Source organism: Parasteatoda tepidariorum, chromosome 4 (assembly GCF_043381705.1).
Source record: "Parasteatoda tepidariorum isolate YZ-2023 chromosome 4, CAS_Ptep_4.0, whole genome shotgun sequence".
NCBI lineage: Eukaryota > Metazoa > Arthropoda > Arachnida > Araneae > Theridiidae > Parasteatoda > Parasteatoda tepidariorum.
In genome coordinates this window covers 71,061,553-71,088,192 of record NC_092207.1, presented here as the reverse complement: position 1 = coordinate 71,088,192, position 26,640 = coordinate 71,061,553, and the positions used below count along the sequence as shown (strand labels likewise).

The window sequence follows — 26,640 nt, the reverse complement described above, 5'->3', positions numbered from 1 at the left end:
TTATTCTGATAGGCGATGTTTTCAAACGGATAATTTTGTTTTCAATAAAAGAAATAAATTAGATAATTTCTGAGCTCAAATCTGCCGTCTTTCATAAGATATTAATGTTATTATGTAATTCTGGGGAGTTTGGAGTAAAAATGTGTTTTAGTTATTTTGTTATTTATTATTAAAAAAGGTGACATGGTTGCTAGATTTTGAATAACTCTCTTTTTTGGCAGTCTTGATTTGGCCCTTTTCCATTTGTTTATTACTGTTTGTTCGTGTTGCAAGCTGTGCACCATCTTACGCTAGTGTTAGCATATTGTTCGAGGAGCAGGATTAAGTTTAGTAATAAGTATTCAAATACGACATTTGCAAGAATCTTAAAACACAATGATCACGTTGTGACCCAAATGGCAAAATACACCAGAAACAGTAACCCGGAAGTATAAGCGGCATACAGCTTGCAGTGCTCCCTAGTGTCGAAAACACCATCCATTGAAAACACTACAAGTATAATAATATTGGAAGGTGCGTTTTTTCTAAGCTTAGACGTAAAAATCAGTCGGAAGAGGTAACCCGGATGTCTAATGACGAATTTTAACCCCTAGCGCCATCTGTAACCATACATACCGATTTTCTAATATTTCTTTATTTTATAAGGCAGTTTTTTTATTTTATTATAAGTTGTTTCTTTACGACTCGGGACTTATTAGAAAATGCATATGCTTTTGTGAACCGTTATACATTTAATAGCCGAAGATACTTTAAAGTACCACTTTTAATATTTCTATATTACTGAAAGGTAAAAAGTAGTAACAAAATTATTTCACTGTTGGCAATTATCAGAGAGATTTAAGGCGAAATAAGTAAAGTAGTAGTTTAAATAAAGTAGAGACTACAGTAGTTTCGCTACTTGCTACTTCCCACCACTGGCTAAGTTATATTGTAAAAAATTAAACAGGTATGCCAAATAAAATCAAGAAGGAAAACCTGATAGCAACAAAAAAGAGGTAGTTCAAAACTGAGATTTCTCAACCAAGTTAAGGAAGATCTTAAGATTATCAAAATTATAAAAAAACTAAAGGAGGAGAGTTGATAAAAGGGTGCAGAGGAATTGTGGAAGAGAAAGTCAAGAACCATCAAGGAATGTAAAGCTGGAAAGATCTTTTAAAGTAGTGGAAACTGATAAAGACGACCATTAAGTGTAATGTTACGTTATTAATCCAAGCAGAGAATTTGAATTTAACAGAAATATATTTTAATGGAATATCTACTTCAAATGAGGAAGGAAGTAAGCTTATTGAAATCCGGTCATTAAAATCATTGTGTGATTAGTAAGGAATGAAAAAGAAAATGCATTGATAACAAAATTATCTTCATTGATAACAAAATTATCTTCATTGCATTTTAATTTTTCCGTTAATAATTGCATAATGTAAATAATTAAATTTAGTTGAAAGAGTACATTTTTATTCTATAAGCGTTTAGCTATTTTTAGTAATCGAACCTGTATATCACGATCTTCGATAACAATTTTCCGAAATCACGAAGCATTTTGAATTTCTTACGCATTTGCTATGCTGATGTTAGTTTATTTAATTATCGTCGGTATACATCCGACCCAATTTTGAGCTTACGACTACTAATGTTTGGCTCTGTAGACTTGTAATTTTGTACCCAATCCCGAAGACAAGCGAACTTTTGGATAAGGTATTGGGAGGAATTTGCCTTAGTGGGGGACTTTTATGATGGAACTAACCCGCATTTGGGTATCATGGAGAAAGAAATATCCCACGGTTGGCTAGGAGACTCCAATCCATGATCCGTCTGCCACTGAGGATATTGTACGTCAGCACTGTGGTCGGTGCGAGACGAGTGTGAAAATCGTATCGACCTGCCATTGCTGGAGATTCGATCCTGGTTCACCCCACTGGAAAGCGAATACTCTATCCACTTAACCACCACGGCTCTGTGTTGATATTAGGAAAAAAACTCTTTTAGCCGGTTTACATTTCTCGGCGATCTATTATTTCACGAAATATTTTTGGTCACCCAAATTTTTTATTTTATTTTTTCACTCTAATTTCGAAAGAATTTGGAAATGCTTTTTTGAGCTTCAAGCCTTTAAAGACTTTTCTTACATAATTCATAAACCATTTATTTATTGATGTCTTAAGATTAATAAGAAAAAAAAAACTGATTGAATGGAGGTGACCAGAACCAGTCATTCCTCAAATAAATTGTTAAAACATGTATGCATTAACAAGAATAACCGTCCGTAAGGTACGAAAGAACTTGCTAAATTAATGAATCTAAAATAATTGATACTTTTGAAGACTTAGTTAGCGTAATATCGCACTATGTGTGGTGATTGGGAAGAAACAGAAATATTAAAAGAAGCTAAGGCATCTGGAGATATATTGGAAAATGGAGGAATTTTACCTATGTGGTTTACTATTTAGCTGGAATAAATTGCGCAAATTAAAATATATTTGCACTAATAAAAATAGGCCTTTTTTTGACTCAGTGTGAGATTTTTTTTCTTACTTAATTATTATCATTCAGTTAAAAGTTAATCAGATTGTAGCGTTTTTTACTTTGCACACAGGGTATCTAACGTAATTCGTATATTTATTTTTATTTTTGTCTCCGTAATATACGTTTCATAAATAAAAAACGGAAAGTTCGAAACTTAAGGTACCTTCCCTCCGACAGAAATCAGACTTTATTTGCTGCGTTTTCGAAATGTGTGCAAACATGTGAACGCTGCGTGGCTCCTAAATATTTTAATGAAAATAATTTTTGAAAATATCTTTCATTCAAGATATTATTTTTTGTTAAAACAAAGTATAGCACGTTAATTTCTTCGACGAGCGTTGCATAATTCTTTTGTTCGATGTATTAGTGGTGCACAATTCTTTTGTTCGACGTATTAGCATTGCTCAATTCTTAATCCCTCCTTGAAGTTTGCTGAAATAATTTTTCTCAGGTTAGGTAATCACCAGGGGTAGCTAATGGTTTTCTAAAACCTAGTGTATTGCTCTTCTAACAACTCACCCCCGTCCCTGTGAAGTGTTGATGAACTGCGCTTCACCATGGGTGCCACTCTAAAAAATTCCAAGACTCAACTTATTTGTTGACTAATTAATACTTTCTTGTGTTGTTTACCGGAATTTTCAAAAATTTATAGTTCACTGACTACAAAATTTACCTTTCCTTGTTAAAAGCGTACAAATTAAATAAATCATTTGGTTATATTTTTCCTAAATTTATTTTCTTTATATTTTTAGCAAATAAAACAAAAATAACGTCTAACCTTGTATATATTTTTACACTTATCACTGAACCACTATGCACTAGAAATCATTCATATCTCTACTTATTTTTCACATCACCATTATTTTTTTTGTCCTAGCACTATATTTTTATTTATTTATTTAATAGTCTTTATTTAAGTTTGACCAGCATGTCAATATGTTGAGGAAAAATGGTAATTCAAGCAGTTTTCGATTCAGTAGCAGTAAAGAGTTTGTTTACAAAGTAGATGTAGTTCAATCGCCCCTATTTGTCAGAACTTAGAAAATAAGATTTAGCGAGTCTGACAAAAGGAAGATAAATAAAAGTCCTGATACTTTTCTTTCATGTAGTGTGACGTCATTACTTAATCATTTCCCAAGAATGAGAGAGGATGACTTGTCCGCCATTACGGAGCAAAATCTTTTCTTCAATGTGGAAGAGCTACAAGACTTAGCAATTTATCGCTGCAAATGATGCTTACTTCACGTAACAGAAAAACGTGTTTGCTTACATAGATTTACTTTGATTTTCGGAAACTTTTTTATAACTTGTACAAATTCAGTACAAAATTTATTATTATTCTTATTTAAAATAAAAATTCTATTCATCACTAGATAAAAGCAGTTTATACACATTTTTTGTTCTTTAATAATAATAAAATAAAGTAACTCAAGCAAATGGAGAATGATCAGTAAATTTAAAAGATTGCATTAGATTTAAGCTTATTACCCATTGGCAAATTGGATCTTGATTTGGGTTTGATGGCTTGCGCACTTTATTTTTATTTTATTTTATAACCGTCGTTGAACAGCCGACCCAATTTCATGGGTTTACGACTACTTACGTTCAACTCCGTAGCCTTGTAATTTTGAACCAATCCAGAAGACAATGAAACTCCTGGATCAGTTCCCCCAGAGGTATTGATTTGTTGTGGGAACATGGAGGACTTTGAGACTCGACAGATTTAACGTGCATCAGTCACCATTTACTACACGGGGAGTCTTCGGCCGGCGAGGATCGAACCCACGACCTCTTGGATATGGGCCCAGCGCCCTACCGACCAGGCTATCCCGGCCTTTGCGCACTTTATTTGACGTCATCACACTTTTCAACTGTGTTCAAGAGTAATAGTAAACAGTGCGCATGCGTCATCATTACATGCCTGGCTATGGCGACCGCTGCTGTTGGAGATAATTGTTGTTATAATTCTTTTTTATCTTTTTCTTTTCACCAGCAGTCATTCTTAATTTATTTGCATAATAATAATTTAAAGTATTTTTATATTCTTTTTCTTATTAACTTATAATTACTGTATTGACGGTGATTTTAATATAAATATGAATACTGAAGAAGGAAAAGTACTTTGTGACGTCTTGAAACACATAACTCATATATAGCCAGGATTTGAAAACTAGTCCGACAACAGACATCAATTGAAACAGTTTTTGCAACCCATGATTTGAAATGTTGTGGCGTTTATCGGAGTCAAACCAGAAAAGAAAAGCATTTGANAAACTCAGTCAATAAAAAAAAAAAAAAAAAAAGCATTTGACTAATGGGTAACCAGTGATCTTAATAAAGCGATCACAATTTTTCTTTTTATAATTATCCCGCTTTAAACAATCTGTAAGTATGGAAAAAAGTACTTTTTTTTTAATGTTTCAGATCCGTGTATATTTTATCTTTAATTGATAAGTTTTTACTATTTACTCACATGATGCATATTTTACAACATTTCAAACTTTTTAATAAATTTCTAGTTTTTTGTTTGATTTTGTTTTTTTGAAAAGCATTTAACTAAATCAAAAATTGTGATCTATTTTTATAATATCTATTTTTTATTCTAAAATAACGCTACGTAATGTTAACGCTACGTAACTAGCGAACTTGTTTGCTCCATAATGGCGGACAGTTCAACTCTCTTTTTTTAGAGGAGCCTTTTTAGAGAAGAAGACGATCACTGATACACAGGCACGATACTTATTACCTCAGCTCCATCTGATCGTTTATTAACGAGATTTCGTGTTAAAATCGAGTTAAGTTTCTTTTCATAAGATAGGATGTTAAATAATATGAAGTACATCTCCGTATCGCACATCGAATTTGTTAAAAAAAAAACAACTCTTGCTCGTCTACATCTTTTTACTTAACTTTTTAATTTGTTTATATATTTATTGTAACCGTGATATATTTTTATTTTGTGTACCTGGCTACTTCGATGCATGATTAGTTTGTTTATATTCTACATGGTTCGTGCTTGTTTTTTTGTTAAGTAAGAAATAAATAGTGAAGGAATTGGAATCTTTCTGAAAGAATATAGAATGTTTCACTTAAGGGAATTGATACTTGACGAACTTGGTTTACTGGAAATAGAATGGAAAGAACAGTTGCTAACGTGAACAAATGCCACGTATCAACAACCAATCAGGATAGAGATATCCTCACTACGTCACTTGCAGGTATTCTTTTGTGAAAAATAATGTTTTCATTAAAGTGTAATATTTTTTTATTTATACATTTTTGAACTTATGTTATATTTTTTAACAAAAAAAAAATTTACATTTCTAATGAAAAAAGAAAATTTAATTAAAATAACGAACGGGAAAGATATTAATGGATGGTGAATTTTTTCCACTGATTTTTCTCAAGACTGATTTTAGTGCCCAGGACTGAAGAGTGGCACCCATGAGCTCAACACAAAACTTGTGATCATCCCTATTTTTATAATCATGCAGCTAAAGATTTTCTGATAAAATCGCGCTATTTTCAATAAATAGTAATTTTTTATTTATTGTTATTCTTTTTACTTATGTAATTTTAAAATAAAAACTTAAGTATAAAAATATATTTTGGTGTTTTTTTTTTTTTTTTTTAGAAAGTGACAAGGACATTTTATTTCAATTTGTGATTAATTTGAAAGTCCCTTGGTTAAATTTTATGTAGTATAACTTAAGTGCAACTGCCCCATCGCAATTGCGAATATATTTATCAACGAAAGACTATTAACTATTTTAAAAATATTTAATGATTGTAGTTTTGTTAATTGTTTTGAAAATATTTAATGAAGGAATGAAGAATGAATTTTTTTTTAATAAAATAGGATTTTATGTCAAATAGTTGACTTTACAGATTTGGAATGGCATTTGGTCTAACTCTTAATTAGCTTTTTATGTATGCATAAATTGAAAATAAGTGAGCAGAAATATGGTTTTTTTTTTTTTAAAGGAAAGTTTCAAAAATAAACATTAGGAACATTTGGGAAAACAAGGAAACATACGTCTACATTGTTGAATTCGGTTAAGTTTGTTTCATGCGATAATACAAATGCAATTTTTAATAACTACATGCCATTTTATTAATTCATTCTATATAACTGACTTCTAATTTAAACTGTGTATTCGAAATAACATTCTTTACAGAAGTACGTAGGAATTGTTTCATTAAGTGTTAGGAAGTACGTACGTATTGTTTCACTTTACTGCCTTTCTTTCTTTTCTTCCATTTTTTACAAAAATTGGCATGTTAGAAAACTCGTATGTACTTCTATACCTGTTCGTATGTATAACAGAAAAAGAACTTTTTTTTTTCATTCCAAATTAAGAGTTTTAGGAGCTGCTGGTTCAGCTTTACACTACTATTCAAAAAGAAAGGTTTAAAAAAAAAAAAAAAATCTGCTTACGCCATTTTATTTTGCATTGCAAAAAATTGATTTGCACAGTTCACTTGTTATGCAATAAAGGATCTTTACCAGATTTTATTCAATTATCTCTAAAGAAAAAAACATTTTTTTTCTTCGTTGCTTTTCGAATGGTTTAACCCCATAACAGTAGTAAGTTTTTTATAGAGAAAAAGCTAGCATTCTTTTCGATTCTATTAACTGTTTTCTTTAGAGACCTAATTTTTTTTTAATGTCACAGTCATAAAGCGTACTGTTGACACAAAAAATTACCTAAGCGTGTTTTGCATTTAAAAATTTCATTGTGAAATATTATTCTATTTTTAATTTAAAAGATTTAGTACTATAATATTAATTAGGGCCAATTAAAGAGTACATTTTTAGCTTTTGTCCTTACATTGTTTTACTTTATTAAAAAAAACTTTTTTCAGATTCCTGAATCCTTTTGTAATATTCGATTCTTTGCGATTAATAATTGCTTATAATTATTATAATATAATGCAATATAATAATAATAATTGCTTTAACGTTCACTTGGTACTTTCTTTAAATTGGGACTTGGCGGTAAAAATATTCACGTATTGATCTTAAAGATAGGGTTGTTTTTGAATTTGATGTAGTGCATTTACTTTAGGAAAAGTCTGAGTTTTTGAAGTCGAATATATAGTTTTTTAAAACATTCATGATAATAGTAAAATGCTTTATCCTCTTCATTACCTCGGTCCACATATGTGGACCATCGTTTCTTAGCTTCTAAAAACACTTTATAAGAAAATGAGTAGTTTTACCCCCCCCCCACTGAAACTTTCGGGTACTTTTAAGCTGATTGTTTTATATTAAGGTACGTACATATATTTCATAACTTTAACTTCTTATGTTTTTTTCTCTCCGTATTTCTGAAATTTTACCCCCTAGTAAATATATATTTTTTTTATTGTTAATGTTAGATTATTTTCAATAATTATGTATCTTGGGTGGTTTGCATAATTAAAATAGTTTTGAAACTGAGATTTCATGCAGCAATGCATTGTATAACATGCACGTTTATATATAATATGCACGTTTGTTCCTACTTTAGGTGCTATTAAACATTTGAAATATTTATATTATTTTACTTAGTTGAAATCTGAGGTTCCCGTATGTGTACCTAAAATTATCCCCCCTGGCAGTTTAATTCATCTTTTTTTATTTTATCTAATAATGACCTATGGCAGTAAAATAGAAATTCGAAACTGTTAAATATTTTTTTGCTCTATATCTTTATACTTCAGTAGTGAAGAAGTTATTAACTCAGTCACGTGTGTGCATGTTAGCCCTTGCCTAATCTTTGGGCGTTTTTTTTTTTAATTATTTTTTAATTGTTATGAAGAGCAAAGGCGGAAAATATTGCAAGTTGTTATATATTTAAAATTTTTCTTCAAAAATCTTTTTAAGTAAAAAAATCCAAGTTATGTTATTTCTTATCCAAAAACTGTCAATGTATTCTACTGATGAGGATAAAATTTTTTTTAGTAGTATCCAAGCAGAATATTATATAATCAATGTGTTCTACTCATTTAAAACTATCAATATATTATGCTAATAACGCTAAGAATCTTTATTATTATCATCATATAAACATAATATTGTCAAAATCCTTTTTGTTTTTTATACCTTAAAGAGTTGCATATTCTTTAATTGTTAGACCTTAATGAACGTGAAAGTTGATTTAATAATATCTCTCTATAATATAAGTATTATTAAATATTTAATATCAGGGTTTGTTGATTTAAATCAACTTGATTTTAATCACGATTTAAATCATGATTTAAATCATTTGAAACTTCTGGANTTTAAAATTTATTTTAAATAAATTGCTGCATTAATTAATTTTAGTTAACGAAATTACTTTCTTTCTTGGTATGTGTTAAATTCTAACACAATCGAAATTACATCTTTAAAACTCTTGACTCTTGAGATTGAAAGTACAGATTAAAGTAAACATTTAAGTATTTTTTTCTCATATGTTTACAGTATCTTTGACATTATCAGATTTTTTATAAAGAAATTTTGTGAAAAAAAAATTTCAATGAGTATATGATTTTTTTTAGCTTATCTGTTTTGATGTAGGATTAAAAACAAATATTTTAATATAAAAATATATAGATTAAATATTTATTTATTTTTTGATGAATGACTGCATTAATAAACACAATCTGTTACATTTATTTAGTCATTTTAAAAATCAAGAGAGAGAAAAAAAGGAAATCACAATTTTAAATTAAAATTATGATTTGGTAATTGAAACTTTGTTTTATAGTTAAAGTATTCCTTAAATTCTCTATTTCATCTAGTCTTTAAATTTCAATCATGCATTTGTTTCGAAATAGTTGCTATGCATTCAAAGCTATGTACTATAATGAAAAATTGTTTTAGGTAGTTAGAGCTTCTAAAATATTCTTATAATATAATTTTAATATTAATATAATTTTAATTAAACATTTATAAAGCTTTTTTGTCATAAATCAAAGTTCTTATAGTGTATTTGAATAAAAATCAAAAAAATCTGATTTAAATCAAAAAAATCCGATTTAAATCAAAAAAATCTGACTTTTTTGATTTTTTCTAAAAAAATCAAAAAAATCACGAACCCTGCTTAATATATTATATATATTAGTACTATTAAATGTTGAATAGTTTATTTTGGCCATATTAATACAATAAAGCACTCTTTTTACCGATATAATCGTGTGAGCTGATGACAAAATGATATCGTTTCCTTATTTTGTTTGCCGCGTTTTTTTAAATTTTTAAAAAACACTTAATTTATTAATATTTTTTTTCTTCTTTAAAAATATATATATTTTTTTCTTCTTATTTTCTCTGTATTTTAACTTAGTTTATGGGTTCTATATATTTACAGCTTATGTGCAGTACTAAAACTTTTTGTTTTTCTTAATTTTCTTCGTTAGTCTCGCTAGTGATATGGGGCACTCCATACATATTTTTTTTATTGACATGTCCTCAAAATTGCTGTTTTTTTACTTTTCTTGTCAGGGTGCGATACATATAATGAAATATAATTTAGAAAAAATATTACGCATTTTTTATTACAAAATTTTATTTAAACCCATTAAACTCTATTACAGTGGTTCCCAAAAGGTGTTCCATGGAATTCCAGGTTTCCTTGAAAGGGTCACATAGGTTCCGAGAATTGGGACATTTTTTAAACATTAATGATTTTTTATGCATGTAACTATATTTATATTCAAATCATTATTATTTATTTAATATTTCGCCTTTTTTTATGAAATTATTGAAGCAAAATGTCAGTGAAAAAGATAGTGTTATTTTTCAAATAATAATAATTACGCAAGTACTTCCTATCAAACTTTCCGATTCAAAGAAAATAACACAATTCAACAATAACGAAATGTGTTTCTCTGATAACTATTCTCAATGTTTGTTTCGTTTCTTCAGTTCTTTTTCGTTTTCATTTCAACGAAAACCATAAATTCCGGTTATTTTATTTTTAGCTTATGAGTAATCAAAAACCTAATTTTCAACTAAACTATTTAGTTCCCCCTTCGGATCTGCAAATTCTGACATAACTCTTAATTTTAAGTCTATTTTTAATAAAACGGTTAAAAAATTAATTTAATTACCTCCATTAAATATTTTCCAAATGATTAGTAATGTTTCTTTGGTTAATATGTTTATTTTTAGTGAACTTTATTTTTTAAATCTGGGTTCCGCGAAAAAAAAAATGCTAATCATCATTTAGGGTTCTGATAAACACGCGCAAAAGCTGCTGACGAAAATTAAAGCAAATGTAGTGCAAAATGCGATATAAAGAATGCAATAATATAAATAAATACAAAAATAACTCAACAGCCAATGTCACACACCTTTTGAATGAAGATGTGTGGGGTTTCGTTATAGCATCGTGGCGAACAGCAAAAGTTGTAGACCGTGTTGCTATTGGCTGGACTGCACACTATCAACTAAAATTAGAGAAAGCAAAAACTATTTAAAATATAACACCAAGAAGTTTAATCTGAAATCGTAGTTAAGCCTAATTCTATACTGATCTACATACACAAATAGTATAATTCATTTTAATTCTAGGTTGTTGGATTAACGTTAATGTGTATTTAAAATTGAGCACTATGTTTGTGCCAACTATTGAAAATATTAATTTGTTGGCATTAAAGCAGTCAAAATTGTGTATTTCTGTTTTGCTTCTCTTTATAAAATATTTATTGTTTTGTCTAATTTGCTTTAGTGATACCGTTTAAATGATTTCAAACATCAATGTGATAATCTTGCCGGTGCAGAGCACTTTAATTATGTGCCTTCTGAAGCATTTTCAGTTATACAACAATGTGAATTTTATGGTATCATTTTCGAGCTGCATATTCTGCAATGAACAGCTATGATAGCGGTTTCTTAAAAAAATTTAAGTTATTAATTTTCTTTTTAAAAACATTTTAATTATTTATGAATCTATTGAATTTTTAGTTTAAGAGTTTAAAAAAGTAGTTTTTTAGTGGATCCCTTAAGTTTAAAAGTGTAATTCCATAAATTCCAATTGTAATTGGGTAATCCACATCTTAAGAGACAGCTAGGAAAAATTATAATTTTATACAGGTATTTTGTGAATATATGTGTTTTTTTTTAAATGTATTCTCATTTAATACTAAGATTTTTCTGGCATAGATACATATTTAAAATTTTTTTTTAACAATATATATTAATATCATGCCTTATGAATCATCCCATATCTAGTCTTAAATTAATTATAATCGAATAAATTTTGTTAAATATGCATTTTTTTTAACATATATTGTTTTAAAAATAGCAGTATTTCCACTATAAATTTGATCAGAATTCAATAAAAATGTTCGATTAATTTATTATTATACGTTTAAGAAAAAAAACTAATATATTTTAAAATTTATATTTTCTATTTTTAGGTTAATATTAGCTGACAAAACTTCAAGGAATTTATTTTGTTTTTTGATGCTCAATCTCTCATTTGCTTTTGTAGAATTATTCTATGGTGTGTGGACAAACAGGTAACATTAATTTCTAAAAATATTTTATTTCGTTTTATTTTAAAAACATTTTATTGATAAAAACCATTTTTATATTAAAAACAAACTAATTTTAATAAATGATGTATGCTTGCTAATAAATTTCAAAATATTGTTTTAATGTTACTTAATTTTTTAAAGTGATTTTTAAATTATCAAAATTTTATATTATATTAAACTTAGGAGTAATCAAGGAATTATATATAATTATTCATTTTTTCACGAATCCATATGAAAATTCTTCTATTAATTAATTAATTTCTTCTAGTTCTAGGATTTTATGTGTACTATTAAATGGACACAACTGAAATAAATTTTTTTGAAATTCTTTTTTTAAATTTTTTTCGAAAGAAAGTATTACATTTTTTATTTATTTAATTTCAAAATAAGTAGCTAAATAAAATAAATAAGTAAGAATGCTCATTGCATCTTGTTGTTTAGCTTGTGTAATTGCTGAATAACAATAAAAAAATTTTTTACGTGCTTTATTTTTAGAAAGTGTACCTAAATTTTAATAAACTTTGTTTTTATCCCTTAACTACCATATTTTATTTTTAGTTTTGTAACTATTGACTTGAATTATTTTAAAATCTGTATATAAAAAAGAATTGCTAATAGAACAATTATATAGCACATTTTAGTCATGAGAATAAGCAAATTCTTTTTTTTATTTCTTTAGAAATATTTCTCATTATTACTGCTTATTTATTTATAAAATAAAAGCAATTTTTCAATTTAATAAATTATTTTATAAAACTTACCAAGCAATGTTAATAAAATTTTTTCATTAACAATTGACAAAATGAGTTTTAACTGAAAAAAAAATGTGTTTAATTTAAAAATTATTTTTGTGCATTTGTAAGTTACTATTTGGTAAAAAATGTTCTTGGTATAAGATTAAGTTCTGTTTCAGGTTTTACTATAAAAGTTGTGGAATAACTATATATTTCCCATTATATTTTGCAGTTTAGGACTCATATCTGACTCATTTCATATGTTTTTTGATTGCACAGCTCTATTAGCTGGCTTAGCTGCATCTGTGATTACTAAATGGCGAGCAAATGATCGATATCCATACGGGTATGTCGTTTACTTTGTTTTCTCACTTTTGAGTATCCTCTTTGCACATTTTATGAAGTAAATTTTCTTTTTGTGAGTAACAGAACAACTTTATTTTGTAAATCAGCAGGCAAAAATACAAAGATAGAAGTACTTACTCATTAGAAAGACGATAATCCTGTCAAATTAACCGAGATATGATATACAACTAAATTTAATTTATAAGTAGTAGGTATCAATTGAGGAAAATAGAAATAAATAATTATGGAAAAATAATTAAGTTTTTTTTTTAAATGTTAAACATTTTACTAAGTTTTATAGCTTATTATAATTGGTGAATTATCCCTTGGGGATTACTTGTAAGATTTTTTGTTTAAAATCCTGAACGTATAAGGCGATACATGTCATTAAATGATTACATAAAAAGCTACTGAAGCTGCTATTAAAAATGATTATATGAAAAAACTTCTCTTTTTCCACCTGCAGTACTTGTTACTGTTCATATTTCATACAATGTTATTATATATATATACACACACACACAAATTTAAAACCCTCTATCTTGAATAGAAATTTAAGAAAGAAATTAGTGTCTTAATCATCTTCTCTCCTACATAATTACGGCATAACTAATAAAAATTAATATAAATTATAAGTTTAATCTGATTGAAATTTGTATAATTAAATTTTTTTAAAAATATTATTTTAATTCCAGGTACGTCAGAGCTGAAGTGTTAGCTGGCTTTGTAAATGGCCTCTTCCTTTTATTTATAGCATTCTTCATTTTCTCTGAAGCTGTCGAAGTAAGTTAATAGTGATTAATAATTTTTCTCCTTATGTTTAAAAGGCTCAAAGGAAGAAAAAAAGTAACAGTTTTGTGAGCGTTGATAGTTAGCCTATGACTTTGAAACAATGTATGCACTACAAACCATAACAAAATGTTTATTAAAAATAATAAATTTATTGTAACTCACTGATATTCAGAAAGCAAAATGAAAAAAAAAAATATATTGTAATAAAAAAATTAAAAAACAAGCAAAATATATGCACCTTTTTAAATCTTCTTTGATGTCAAAATCAACTTAATAGTTTTAACCAAGATTTATTTCAAAATATTTGACAACTAAGAGTTTATAAAACTGTGGTGATATTATCAATTTATTTTTGTACGCTTTTTATTTCTTGTTTTTTTATTTTTATTTTAAAGAAGAATTTATATTTATTCATTAATTACATTTTATCCAGATTAGAAAGGTTTCAGAACAAACAGGCACTATTTGAGAATTCTAATTATATACTTCTGAAATGGGTATAGAATTTTCCGTTTCCAATTTAAATAGTTTCTTCAGCAAAAGTTATTGTGAAACATTTGGGGACTCAGAATTTATAAAAAAAGTAAAATTCTTATTTCATTATCACATTTTTTGTTTCTTTCTCTCTTTTTTTTAAAATTTGCTCTTTTTTTTTAAAATTAAGGACTTATTTTATAACCCCTTTGACACTAAACAAATGTATTTATTATATAAATTTCCATCATCAAAATGCTAAAAATGTTGCATTCATTTAATATTTTATGTGAATGGCCTTGCTTTATTTTTATTTATTAATTTATTTATTTTTATAGAGAGCGATAGAGCCTCCTGAAGTAAAGCATGAAAGGCTTTTTGTTGTTTCAGTGCTTGGTTTTCTTGTTAATTTAGTAGGAATATTTGCTTTTCAACATGGGCATAATCATTCACATGGTGGAGGTAAGTTTTACTTTATGCTTAGTTTTTATTTTATGGTAAGTAATCCTTATGAGACTAATTAACACATAGGATCATTATTACTATTATAGGATTAACATATTAATTAACACATAGGATCCATATTACTACAATAGTAACTTTATTAACTTACTAAAATCTGTTCAATCAAATTAGTTTTTTTGATAAATGGTGAGTTATAAAAAAAATAATCCGTAATTTTATTATTCAAGAAGACTTTTTGGAAAGTTTAATAAAGTCGGAAGACTTTTTGTTTCTTTTATTTAATGTTGCCATGGTATTAAAAAAACATATTATCCAAAATCTTCTTGCTTGTTAAATTTTTATGAATTTACATTAGCTATTAAAAACTTTATGTTGGGGAGAAAAAAATACAAAATTATATTTTCCGAAGATTCCTTAGTTACAATGTATTATCTTTTCAATTGCATAAATTATTCTTTTAGATGCTTTTTTAGTTACACACTTTTTTGTTGTGAAAACAAACTTCATTGTTAGAGTTTTTGCAATCGTTACCGGATACATAATTTTGCTTTTTTAATATATCTTGATTTTAGTTTGATGAATATAGTTACTAAAATAAATTCAATTGAAGTTATGTTAGCAATTTTTGATATTACTCTTTTTTAACTACTGAGGAATAATATCCTTTTTTATTTTTAATAGAAATTTAATTTCTTATTTCTAATCCTTTTTTTAAAATTTAGTATTGAGGGTATTGAAGGAATAATATTTATATATTTTTAAGGAGATCATGGTCACAGCCATGGTGGACAATCACATAATCACGAGCATGGTCATAACCATTCCCATGGTTTTGGTAAGTAGAGTTATGAAAGATTTCAATTACTTTATAAATTAAGAAATATTAAGTTACTTTATAAATTAAAAAAATCTTAAATTACTTAAGAAAATCATATGTTTTTTGATTTATTGAAATGCATTTATGCACTCTGCAGTAAACCATTGTATTTATCATTGATGAAATTAACATTAAAGATAAAGTGGTAAGATTTCTGATGCTGAAATTTTTATTTGCAATGATCAGTGATTTACGCCTAAAGAAAATCTTATTATGTGAATAAGAAAATTGTTTTTATTTAGTTTATAAGTCTTCAAGTTAATATTGCATCTAATTGTTTTGGAATATAGTGTTACCTGAGTTGTGTGTTGCCTGAACATTACATCCTATAGACATTTTCTAGTTTTCTATAAAAACATAACCTCCGCCAGTAGAGGAGGATGATATATTTTAGAACTATGTAAAGAAAACAATAGTTTAATTTTAATGAGATTAGCTAAAGTATTGATCAATGCTTTGATTGAAATATTTATTCCATCTTTGTTAATTTTGTGTTGATAAAGATTTCACTTTCTTCGAATTATCCCTATTGCAATTTTTTAAGTAGCTTGCATCAATCTGTTATGAAAAGATTATTATTATTTACATTTTGTTAGAGTTTGTAGTTAATTTTGATATTTTTAGAGATTATTGTTAACATTTTTGATTCTACTCACCTTTTTTATTATTACTTGCAAGTTTAAAAACATATTTTTTAAAATATATTTTATGTTTTAAATTGAAATTTTGCTAGTTATATTATTTTAGCTGTATTATTTATGAAGGATTAATTGAAAAAAAATTTAAAAATCTAGTTGTAAAATCAGTATTAATTGTTTCATAGATTATGTAACTTTGTTATTAAGTAATACATATTACTAACTGCTTAAAAATTTGAATTAAAAATTGCGTATTATTTTTAGAAATACTTTAATTTTTATTCATATATGCAATGCATTTGAAAAAAATTTCAGCAGTACTTTATGTATGCAGTTTAATATATTAGGTGTTTAAAAGTGTTTTCAAAAAGTAATTTAACTTCTAAAGTAATAAAATACAGTAATTTGTTTTCAGAAAGTAATAAAAGTAATTTTAATATATTTAGAGGAAAAAATACTAATAAAAAATGTGTTATTTTTAGGGAATGATAAAAGTGAAGAGCAACCAACAAATGGTGGAAATAGTCAGATTATGCATGGTAATTGGTTACTTGTAATAGTTCTGTTTGATATATTTATTATTTTTTTTATCTTTAATCTTTCATAAACATGTAATTAATAAAATAAATTTTATATTTGTAATAAATTTATGTTTAAACAAACGTTTTAAAATATTGTTAAAAAAACAGGTGTTCAGAGAAATGTTTATATAAACAATTTAAGAAGATATTCACAAAAAATTTAAAACGAAGATAGCATAAAAAATTTATTTGCACCTCAAAAAATCTCTTAAAAGTATGTCAATTCAAAGAAATCAAAGTACATTATAACATTTTTAACAAAAAATTAAAGTTTTGGAAAAGAAAGTAACTTTAAATTTAAAAAGATCTTTACATTTTTTTAAAGTAAATATCAAAGAATTTATATCACAAATTCATATAATTTAAGAAATTTTCTTTTAAAATTTACATTTTTAAAATTTATATATTGAACATAATTGTTATTTACTTATCTATTAATTAATAAATGAAATGCATTTTTTTAAACTTCACTTGTTTACTAATTGAATGATTTCAGTAAACTAAATATAATATAAACATTTAAAAAAATTTTCATATTACAAGTTAGTTTTTTTTAAATGTATTAATTTTTTTTAATTATTATGTTTTTTTAATTGTTTTAAAATTATTTTTAAAATTTTTTTCTTTTTAACTTATCTTCAATTATATATATATATATATATATATATTTTTTTTTTAAAAAAGAAAAAAAAATCTTTATATAAATAAATGATTAAGCTTTTTGGTATAATTTAATCTTGTAACAAGACTTGAAACATGCCTGTTTATCTTTTTATCACACGATATTAAAATATGTGCTAACAATGTAAATATATTCAAATTTTAAATTCAATAAAATGAATATTTGTAGGTGTGTTCCTTCATATCTTAGCTGATACATTAGGAAGCGTCGGCGTTATTGTATCAGCCATTTTAATGAGCCAGTTTGGTTGGATGATTGCAGATCCCATATGTTCAATGTTTATCGCTACTCTGATTGGTTTCAGGTAAGTACTTAATTAGTTTTCAAATCACAGATGTAGTTTTTAGCTATTCTTGCACATTTTCTTATAAAATTTTTAAAATTATTTTGTCTCTTCTTTTAAGCATTTTCTTTTCAGTATGCTAATGTATGCTTGCTTTTATATGTAAAATATGTTACAATGTTTTAAGCTGCGAAATCGGACGCAAAGTGAGTGAGTTCTCTGAGTTAATAGACTTTTTTTGACGGATTATGATTCCTAACACCTAACATATGGGGGTAGCTGCAACTTGGGAAATATGATCCTGATAATTTGGTCTGGAGAGCAGTTGAAAGTTTGGACCTTTTAATGTTAATTATACTTTTTGTGTATTTCTGGAGAATACTTTAAGCGAAGAGAAAATTTTTTGATTTGTGTATTTCTGCATTTTTTTATTTAAAGTTTTGTTGCATTATTTCAAAAGATATAATTTGAGATTTCTGAGATAATTTATAGAACTAAAAGCTTTATTCTGATAAAATAAAGGTTCAGAGGAAAAAAATATTCAGAAAAATTAGCAATGGAAAAGTGTACTCAAGATAATCAGTAGCAGAAAGAAAATAAATTTTTTATAACAGTTAAAAAAAGCACTTTTACTATTACACATATGAAACATTTGAACTGAGTTTGATAATTTGAGGGAGTGCAAACTTGAGTCAGGCTTAAATGTTGACCTGTTATTTAATACTTTAAAAAGAAATATTGCTTAGAAATAATAAATTTTTATTATTAGGATTTTTTTTATTATTATTTGAAAACAAATTTTCAAACATCAAATTTTTTATGAGTTTTAAACATCATTAATTTTAATAAATTAAAATAAATGTCTGAATTCAAAAAGTCCCCTCCTCATTCTTGCTCTTTTTTTGTTGTTGTTACTTTTATTTTCGCAATGCTTTTTCTTTCTAAACATAATTTAATTAATTCTTAATTAAGTGCTTTAAATGTTTTGCTTTGCTTTTTTATTGATTTTTTAAATTTAAAATTAATATTCTTGAATTTAAAATTAATTGGAATTATAAAAAATAATATAATACTGCTAATTATTAATAGTTTATAATGTAATAATAAAAGTCAATTTTATAAAAATATTTAAATGTGAAAGTAATTAATTAAAATTAATTAATTAAAATTGCATTAATTATACATAAGTATGCAAAAATAATTAATTATTATGAATTGTAAAAATTAATATTATTTATTTTTTTCAGTGTGATTCCTTTGCTTAAAGATTCTACTAGTGTTTTAATGCAAAGGACACCTAAAGCTTTAGATCATGTTCTTCCTGGTGTTTACCAAAGAGTATGTATGCCTGGATTGTGACCTTGATTTTTTTGCTTGTCATTTTCAGAGTTTCTGATTTGTAGAGTATAATCACATTGTGATTGAATTCCCTCTAATCTGACATCCCTGATAATCAGCAGCATAGTTTTAATGTTTGTTCGAGGGGAGTTATAATCGGTAATCTCCTTCTAATGTGTGTGTGTATGTATATATATATATATATAAATAAATAAATACAAGAAAACACGAAGAAAGTTAATAAAAACAATAAGTTTCATTTATTGCGCTTAAGCTGCAAATAAACAGAACCCATTAGATAAGTTCAAAATGAAGAATAAAACAAAGAAAAATTAAAGACATATGAAAAAGGGGGAAATAATAAGTAAAAAAATAACAACCAACAGTTCAAAAAAAAAAGAGAGATATAATCTTTTCATCAGCCCACACGATTATATCTATATCCGTAAGTAATATTTGGTTTTTATGAAACTAAATATTAAAAGATTATATCTTTTTTTTCCGTTTTTTTTCTCCCGGTTCTTTAAATAAAATTTCATCCTTTTTTCTTTTTTTTTTGAACTGTTGTTTGTTATTTTTTTACTTATTATTTCCCCCTTTTTCATATGTCTATTATTTTTCTTTGTTTTATTCTTCATTTTGAACTTATCTAATGAGTTCTGTTTACTTGCAGCGTAAGCGCAATAAATGAAACTTATTGTTTTTCTTAACTTTCTTCGTGTTTTCTTGTATTTATTTATTTATTATATATATATATATATATATTCATTCGTAACGCTTAAATTAAATAAAATGAAGAATGAAAACTTTTTATATCTAGGTCCTTTTTATCCTACTATAGTTCATTAATCAAGTAATGTTTAATTTTGGAGGGGGTTTTGTCTCCCAAACCCTCCCCAAAACTAGGCCATTGCTGATAATCCTTTATTTATTTTTAATCAAACCTTCAAATTTTCTGAATCTGGAAGTTTTTATGAAACTAAATATATTTCTTCTATAATTTTTTTTATGGATCAAATAATTTGCACAGTTGAATATTCATATTAAGTTTTTTTTAGTTATTTAAACTTAATATTAAACTCATACTATTTCTGTTATTGTAGTTAAGGGTTATTATATAGTATATCTAACGTGCATAACATTTCTCTGTCTAATGTTTGTATTCACTATGAAAAAGAAGTATATCACTTTTTTGATTACTTTTTAATACATTCTGAGACCATTTTATAATTATTAAAGATTATTATAAAGTTATTAATAAAATTTATATTATTATTATAAAAGAATATTTTAATTCAATGTGTTTTTTTTTTTAAAATTAAGTTTTATGTATAAGATAAATGAAGTTGAATGCTACTGTAATATGACCTTCTTACAAAACTTAATGTTTCATTTCAAGAGCAATAACTATTATTTGATGTTATTTGTTTTTTTAAAATACAGCCATTTGGTTTCATCAGTATATTGTAGTTTGCACACATTTTGTAATTTAGGAAACATATTTTTTAAGTTTTAGTGATTTGTAATTAAAAAAGTAAGCATTAATAGGTTACTTTCAAAAAATAGGTTAGTTTCATAGCAAAACTGTAAATGTTTATTCTATATTCTGAATTTTTTTTTGTTACATTTATTAATTTTTGTGATATACACATAATAATTTGAAATTTTTTAAATGGCTTGTTTTTTTTACATGTTTTTATTTTATTTTTAGAAACCTTGTCTCTTTATTTTCAGTTGATTTTTAATTATTAAAATGTGTCCTTTTTTAAGGTAATGCAACTTGATGGAGTTTATAGTGTTCAAGAACCTAGATTTTGGACATTATGTAGCAATGTTTATATTGGTACGATAAAATTAGAAGTTGCTCCTACTGCAGATGCTAGATACTTATTAAGCCACACTCACAATATTTTTACTCAAGTAAGCTTTTTTTGTAGTATTAGTAAGTTGTAATTTAAAGGTAAATCATATTTTGCTTTGATTTGTATATATATCTTCAGTAGTTCTTGCTCCAGAAAACAAATTAACTGCACATATATTTTGAGTAATTATAATTTATTAATTAAAATGCGTGGTTGTAGAATAATTCAAACTGTTTACAATTTAAAAAGGTTATCTTTGTAAGGCAGGATAAATAAAGTTTATTGAATCAACTTTGGCAGAAATTAACTTTAAAAAAAAAATATACGTAATGTCTCCAATAGAAGAAGAATAAAAAAGTGCAGAGTAGTCATAAAAAATAACTAAAAGAAAAACCTACGAAAATTACGAAGCATTACATAAGAAAATGAATTATCTGAAAAAGTACACAAAGAGATGTATTGATGTAAAACAGATGAATAAACAACTAAGTTAAATATGATGCAGTAATATGGCATTTATTAATAAACCTGTTGCATTTATCAAATTTATTTAGATAGTTATCATTTACCTTGTGTATTATTGGAAGTATAGTTCGATTGCAATTATTTTGGGTACTTTATGGTGGTGACCTACGAGTCTCATCCAACAAAAATTAATCTTTTATAAATAAGCTATATGTAAATAAGCTATATATAAATAAATATATCCTAATGTCTTTTTTTATGAGTTTGTTATTAAAAAAAATTTTTAATGGTATAATTAATTTTCATTCATGAATAAATTTAATTTATTAATTGTATTGTTCATGAAACTGTGAAAAACCAATATCGATATCCCATGAATCATAGCTAACATCATTATTTCTCTTTTACAGTGACAAATACTAACTTTCATTAAGTGCTGATGGGTAATTTTTGGATAAAATTTTTTTATCAACATTATTTTACACCAGCAAATTCTGCTATTTATATTGCATCATTGTAGCAAGGCTGTAAAACCCCAGTATTTCTTCAGGAAAAAAAACCCCAAAAGCAAATTCACTAGAATTTTTATTATTTATCAAAAACGAATAGACATCAATCTAGCTTTTAACCTACACCCTGGTTGTTGGAGCAATATAGTCACAACTGACTCTTACTTTTTACTTTGCCTTTTTTTTGTATGCAGTCGGAAAAAAGACCCTTAAATTCCTGCACCAGCTCACTAGGGCAGCATTACAGGATCTTATCTTTCGTTTTTATACTTGTCTTCCTGTTAGCATTGATCTGCCATAACTATCTAAAATGAACAGTTTTTGTTATTTTTCAACTCATACCATTTATATTTTTTGTAATCAATGCTCTTAACGTACATTTTAAAAATTCTTGTAAAAAAAAAAGTAAGAAAATTCACATTGACGGGGTTATGCATAAATTATGACACTATGAAAGGCAGTAGAATCATTACTGAAGAAGGTGAGATCCACTATATGTTGAATAGCTGATTGAAACCCGATTAAAAGGATTTTTAACTATCTGCGTTCAACTTCTCTCTGTTTCCTTGGGTAATTAAATAGATTTTGTTCTTTTGAATCTCACCTTTCCCTGTATAGGGATTCAGTAGTCCTTTATTCACCCCTGCTTAAATATAAATTTTCAACCCTTAATGTATATTTCATATTTGACAAGAATTCTAAAAGGAGGAGGATAATGGAAGATCCTCTTTAAGAATGTAGACAAATTGACGCATTTTGTATGAATAAATTATTTTTTCCTTTTACCGCAATATTCTTAATGATTTAAATAATTTTTAAGATTACTATATGTTTTATTAAAATACTTTTTTTCCTCAGGTTGGTGTGCGGCAACTCTATGTACAGATCGATTACGCTTTAGTGTAGCATAACAAATTGAAACTATTATGGATTTTACTTAATTACCTTTTTGTTTACACCTTTGTTTGGTGGGGAAATTTTGTGAGAGAGGCTAGGAAGTGGATGGCCTTGAAGAATTATTGAACTTTTTAAACTTTTTTTTTTGTCTGGATGTCATTGAAAATCATTCTGTATTTGGATGCATGGTGTATAAATATTGTGGGTGCTGCATCTGTTAGACTTCATCTTAGCTAGTCTAAAATATCATCGATAAATTATATATTTTTTACTTCCAAGCACTTTCATAAACATTGTTGTTAATTACTGTTATTATTTAAATTTTGTTTTAACATTTTATGTAATATTTTGTAATAAATATCAATATGACAGGTATCGTTCTTTTTAAATTATTTGTTTAGAATTTGGCATTTATTTCATGAGGATTATTTAGTGCATTGTTTACTCTATCATAGAAGAAAACTGTCTTTCAACAAAATAAAATTTTTTTAAAAAAGTAAAAAATTTTATTTTATACCTCCTAAATTGCTATGAAATAAGTATATTTAAAATATGTTAAAAGCTATTCTTTTTTTATTTTATCATGAAAAAATTGGTCTATCTTAAACATTAATATGAGAGAAAGGGACATTAGAAAATAGTGTGTACTAAATTAAATTAAATTTTATCATGCCTAAATGTAATTAATTACCATTTTGAATGCACTTTTTATATTAATTATGTTACTTAGAAGTTCTTTAAATATAGTCCAACAAACTGGCAATTAATTTTCCAAACAACAATTTAATGCTCAAAAATTAAATTTAATTGTTTAAAAAATGCATATTATAATACATTTTCTAACCTTATTTCATTTTTAACTAATAAAAATGGAGGTTTTACATTTGCAAATTATTTCATCTGTACAATTGTAATTTTCAGTTTGAAGTATATTTAAGGGAAAATAGATTTTATTAGTTTTTCTTATAATATATTCAACTTCATTACTGTAAATTAAGGTGTAAATTTAAAAATTTGCGATGAAAATGTTAAGAAATGAAGGATTGTAAATCTGAAGTCTTGACCTTGCTAAAGCTACACAAGTTTCTGAAAGACCTTTTTTTTAAAATTTTTATATTTTAAGATGTACGATACGGTAAACTAGTTGAAGAGTGATATTTCTATACTTCTTTGTTTCCCTCAATGCTTTTTCAAAATTTTTAAAACTATTTCTTTTCTATGCATCATTTAGTATATCTTTACTTCAACACTGATTATGTGATCTGAACATGAGATAAAATAGCTTGTTCTGTTAAAAAAAATTCTAAATTTAAAGTTAGTTTTTTCTGTGTGAGATTATCAAAAGTTTTTTAAGTGTTTATTTTTGTTTTAATATAATTTCTTCTCTGTTAAAAATAATGAATAAATCAAATTGTTTTTTTTTATACAATTAAATGCATGTATTTTTTTAAATTATTTTTTCTCTCCATTCAATAAATATGATCTCAGTTCTTTAAAGTAGGGGTCACAATTATTTTCCAAAGAAAGGCACAGACGTTTTTTTTTTTGGGCTGCAGCAAATTTAGTTTTTATTTTAACTAATATTAATTTAATTATTTCTTATTGTAATAAGAACAATATCAATTTGGATTAAATTAAAAGACAAAATTTATGCATAATATTTTCCTGTTAACTAACATAGGATGTTTTTGGACCTTACTAAATTTAGAATTCGTAGCAGGATTTTAAATTTCCATGAGAAAAAATTAAGTTTAATATTTTCTTACCCGTATCTTTAAATTTTACAGTGCATTATGTTTGTTTTAAACATGCTTTGGTTAAAGAAAATTTTCAGTAAAAAAAATATCCTAATTTTGAAAAAGAAAAGTGTTTTGTCATCTTGAATTAGTAGCTCTATATATTTGAATTTAAATGTTATAATATTAGTATCTTTTCAAAGTTAAAATATAGTTTTTTAAATTAATTTTTGGTCAGGAAGCTATGGGCTGCACATTCAAGGGTCCCATACCATATTGTGAACCCTTACTTAAAAGCAATTAAACCAAAAGTTTATTGAGTGTATTTTGAGTTTTCATATTCTATAAGTTAGTGAATTCTTTCTATTTATTTGATAAAGGTTTAACTTATAATGTCTTAGAAAAAAAATTTTCTTTGACCCATATTATATGTTTTATCCCATTTTTTTCCCATTGTATTTTTTAGACCTTTCTATATCATTTTCTACTGCCAATTATGATTGATTGAATGTAAACAATAACAAGCTTCCTTACACCTGAAAAAATTCATAAAACTTCCGGTGTATCCTTCCATTTACTGTTATGCTTACAAGGTGGTATGTGAACAGGCAGAATATCCAAAGAAGTTTTATTATTGTGATTTTTGTTAAAATGTATGCAAAATTTTACCGTTCATAAGAGTTTTCTGTAATTTATAAGTTTGAACAGTTTGTGAGCCTAAAACAAATTTAAAAAGCTAATATCACAACAAATAAAGTTAGGTTTCCATTGTTTTCAGTGTTATGCCTTATTTGGCTATATTTGTGTAAAATATTGCAATTTGTTGTGTTTTAGGTACCATTATTGCAGAGTCTTTCAAATTCATTTGTGGTTTCTGTAAAAGCTGAATTGTAAGAACACGTTATATTGTAAGCATAAGTCTAATAATATTTGATGATGTGATTTTTCAAGCTTAGGCATAAAAATCAATTAGAAGTTGTAACTTGGAAAACTTACGACAAATTTCAATTCTTAGAGCCATCTGCTCTTAGCTTTACATGGTTAATGCTCCATATTAGTAGCTCTATTTCCATTTTCCGATTTCATTGACTAAACATTTTTGATTAGTTCTATTTTTTGCTTTTATGTGCATATGTTGGTTTTATTATTATTTATTTGTGTTATGGTATGATATTTGTAAATTTTTGGTATTAAAGTGAAATCTGTTTTGTTAAAAGCTTGGTTTATAAGTTTGAAATGTGTTAGAAAGTTTAAGTTATTGACTAAAACATAATACTATTTTAATTTATTTACTTATTTTATAATTTATGTTTTCTTAATTTTTTTTCATTATTTGCATATATAAAATACTTTCAGTTGTTATATAAATTCCAATCCTATTATATAGGTCAATCAAGGTATATTTTGAATAAAAAACTATTTTCTGATACAATGCTTTGATTGGATTTCCTTTCTGCAAGTTAGTGATATTCATTTAAAAATTATAGCAGTATTTTTTTTTGTTACCCAGTAATACTGTAGCTAAGTAATACAACTTTATTAGAAAGTGTCAAATGATTGATATACAATCTTTTCTTTAAATTTAAATTAGAAAAATAAATGTTTCTAATCATTTTTTAAAAAGGTAATTAAATTAATTTTAGTTTTTGTAGTTAAATGCAGTCACTTATAAATAGTTATTCATTGAAATCCTCTTCTTAATAATTGGAATTAAGAATTCATTCACACATGAAAAAAACAAATCTATTTTGTTTTCACTCAATTAATCAATTCTGAAAACATTCAACAAAACTAGATTGTGAAACGTTACATTAAAATAAAATTATGGTAAGGAAATAATTATATTTGTTTGATATCACTATTTTCTAATTGGTATTTGTGTGATCAAATTGAAAAATTGATACTTGACTAACGGTAAAAGAATTAAAA

General features: G+C 25.9%; 1 protein-coding gene across 2 annotated transcripts in view; it reads left to right on the top strand.

Annotated features, from left to right (window-relative positions):
• Nucleotides 1-26,143, top strand: part of LOC107440391 (zinc transporter 86D) — a 47,636-nt gene extending 21,493 nt beyond the window's left edge. For both annotated transcript variants that reach the window (XM_021148827.3, XM_021148826.3), the window contains 10 exons: nucleotides 11,914-12,015; nucleotides 13,000-13,113; nucleotides 13,808-13,895; nucleotides 14,717-14,840; nucleotides 15,607-15,678; nucleotides 16,841-16,897; nucleotides 17,790-17,925; nucleotides 19,152-19,242; nucleotides 21,013-21,162; nucleotides 22,937-26,143. In XM_021148827.3, coding sequence (XP_021004486.1) covers nucleotides 11,914-12,015; nucleotides 13,000-13,113; nucleotides 13,808-13,895; nucleotides 14,717-14,840; nucleotides 15,607-15,678; nucleotides 16,841-16,897; nucleotides 17,790-17,925; nucleotides 19,152-19,242; nucleotides 21,013-21,162; nucleotides 22,937-22,984 — 982 coding nt within the window. In that variant the 3' untranslated portion in view covers nucleotides 22,985-26,143. The remainder of the gene's footprint in view (nucleotides 1-11,913; nucleotides 12,016-12,999; nucleotides 13,114-13,807; nucleotides 13,896-14,716; nucleotides 14,841-15,606; nucleotides 15,679-16,840; nucleotides 16,898-17,789; nucleotides 17,926-19,151; nucleotides 19,243-21,012; nucleotides 21,163-22,936) is intronic.
• Nucleotides 26,144-26,640: the final 497 nt, after the last annotated feature.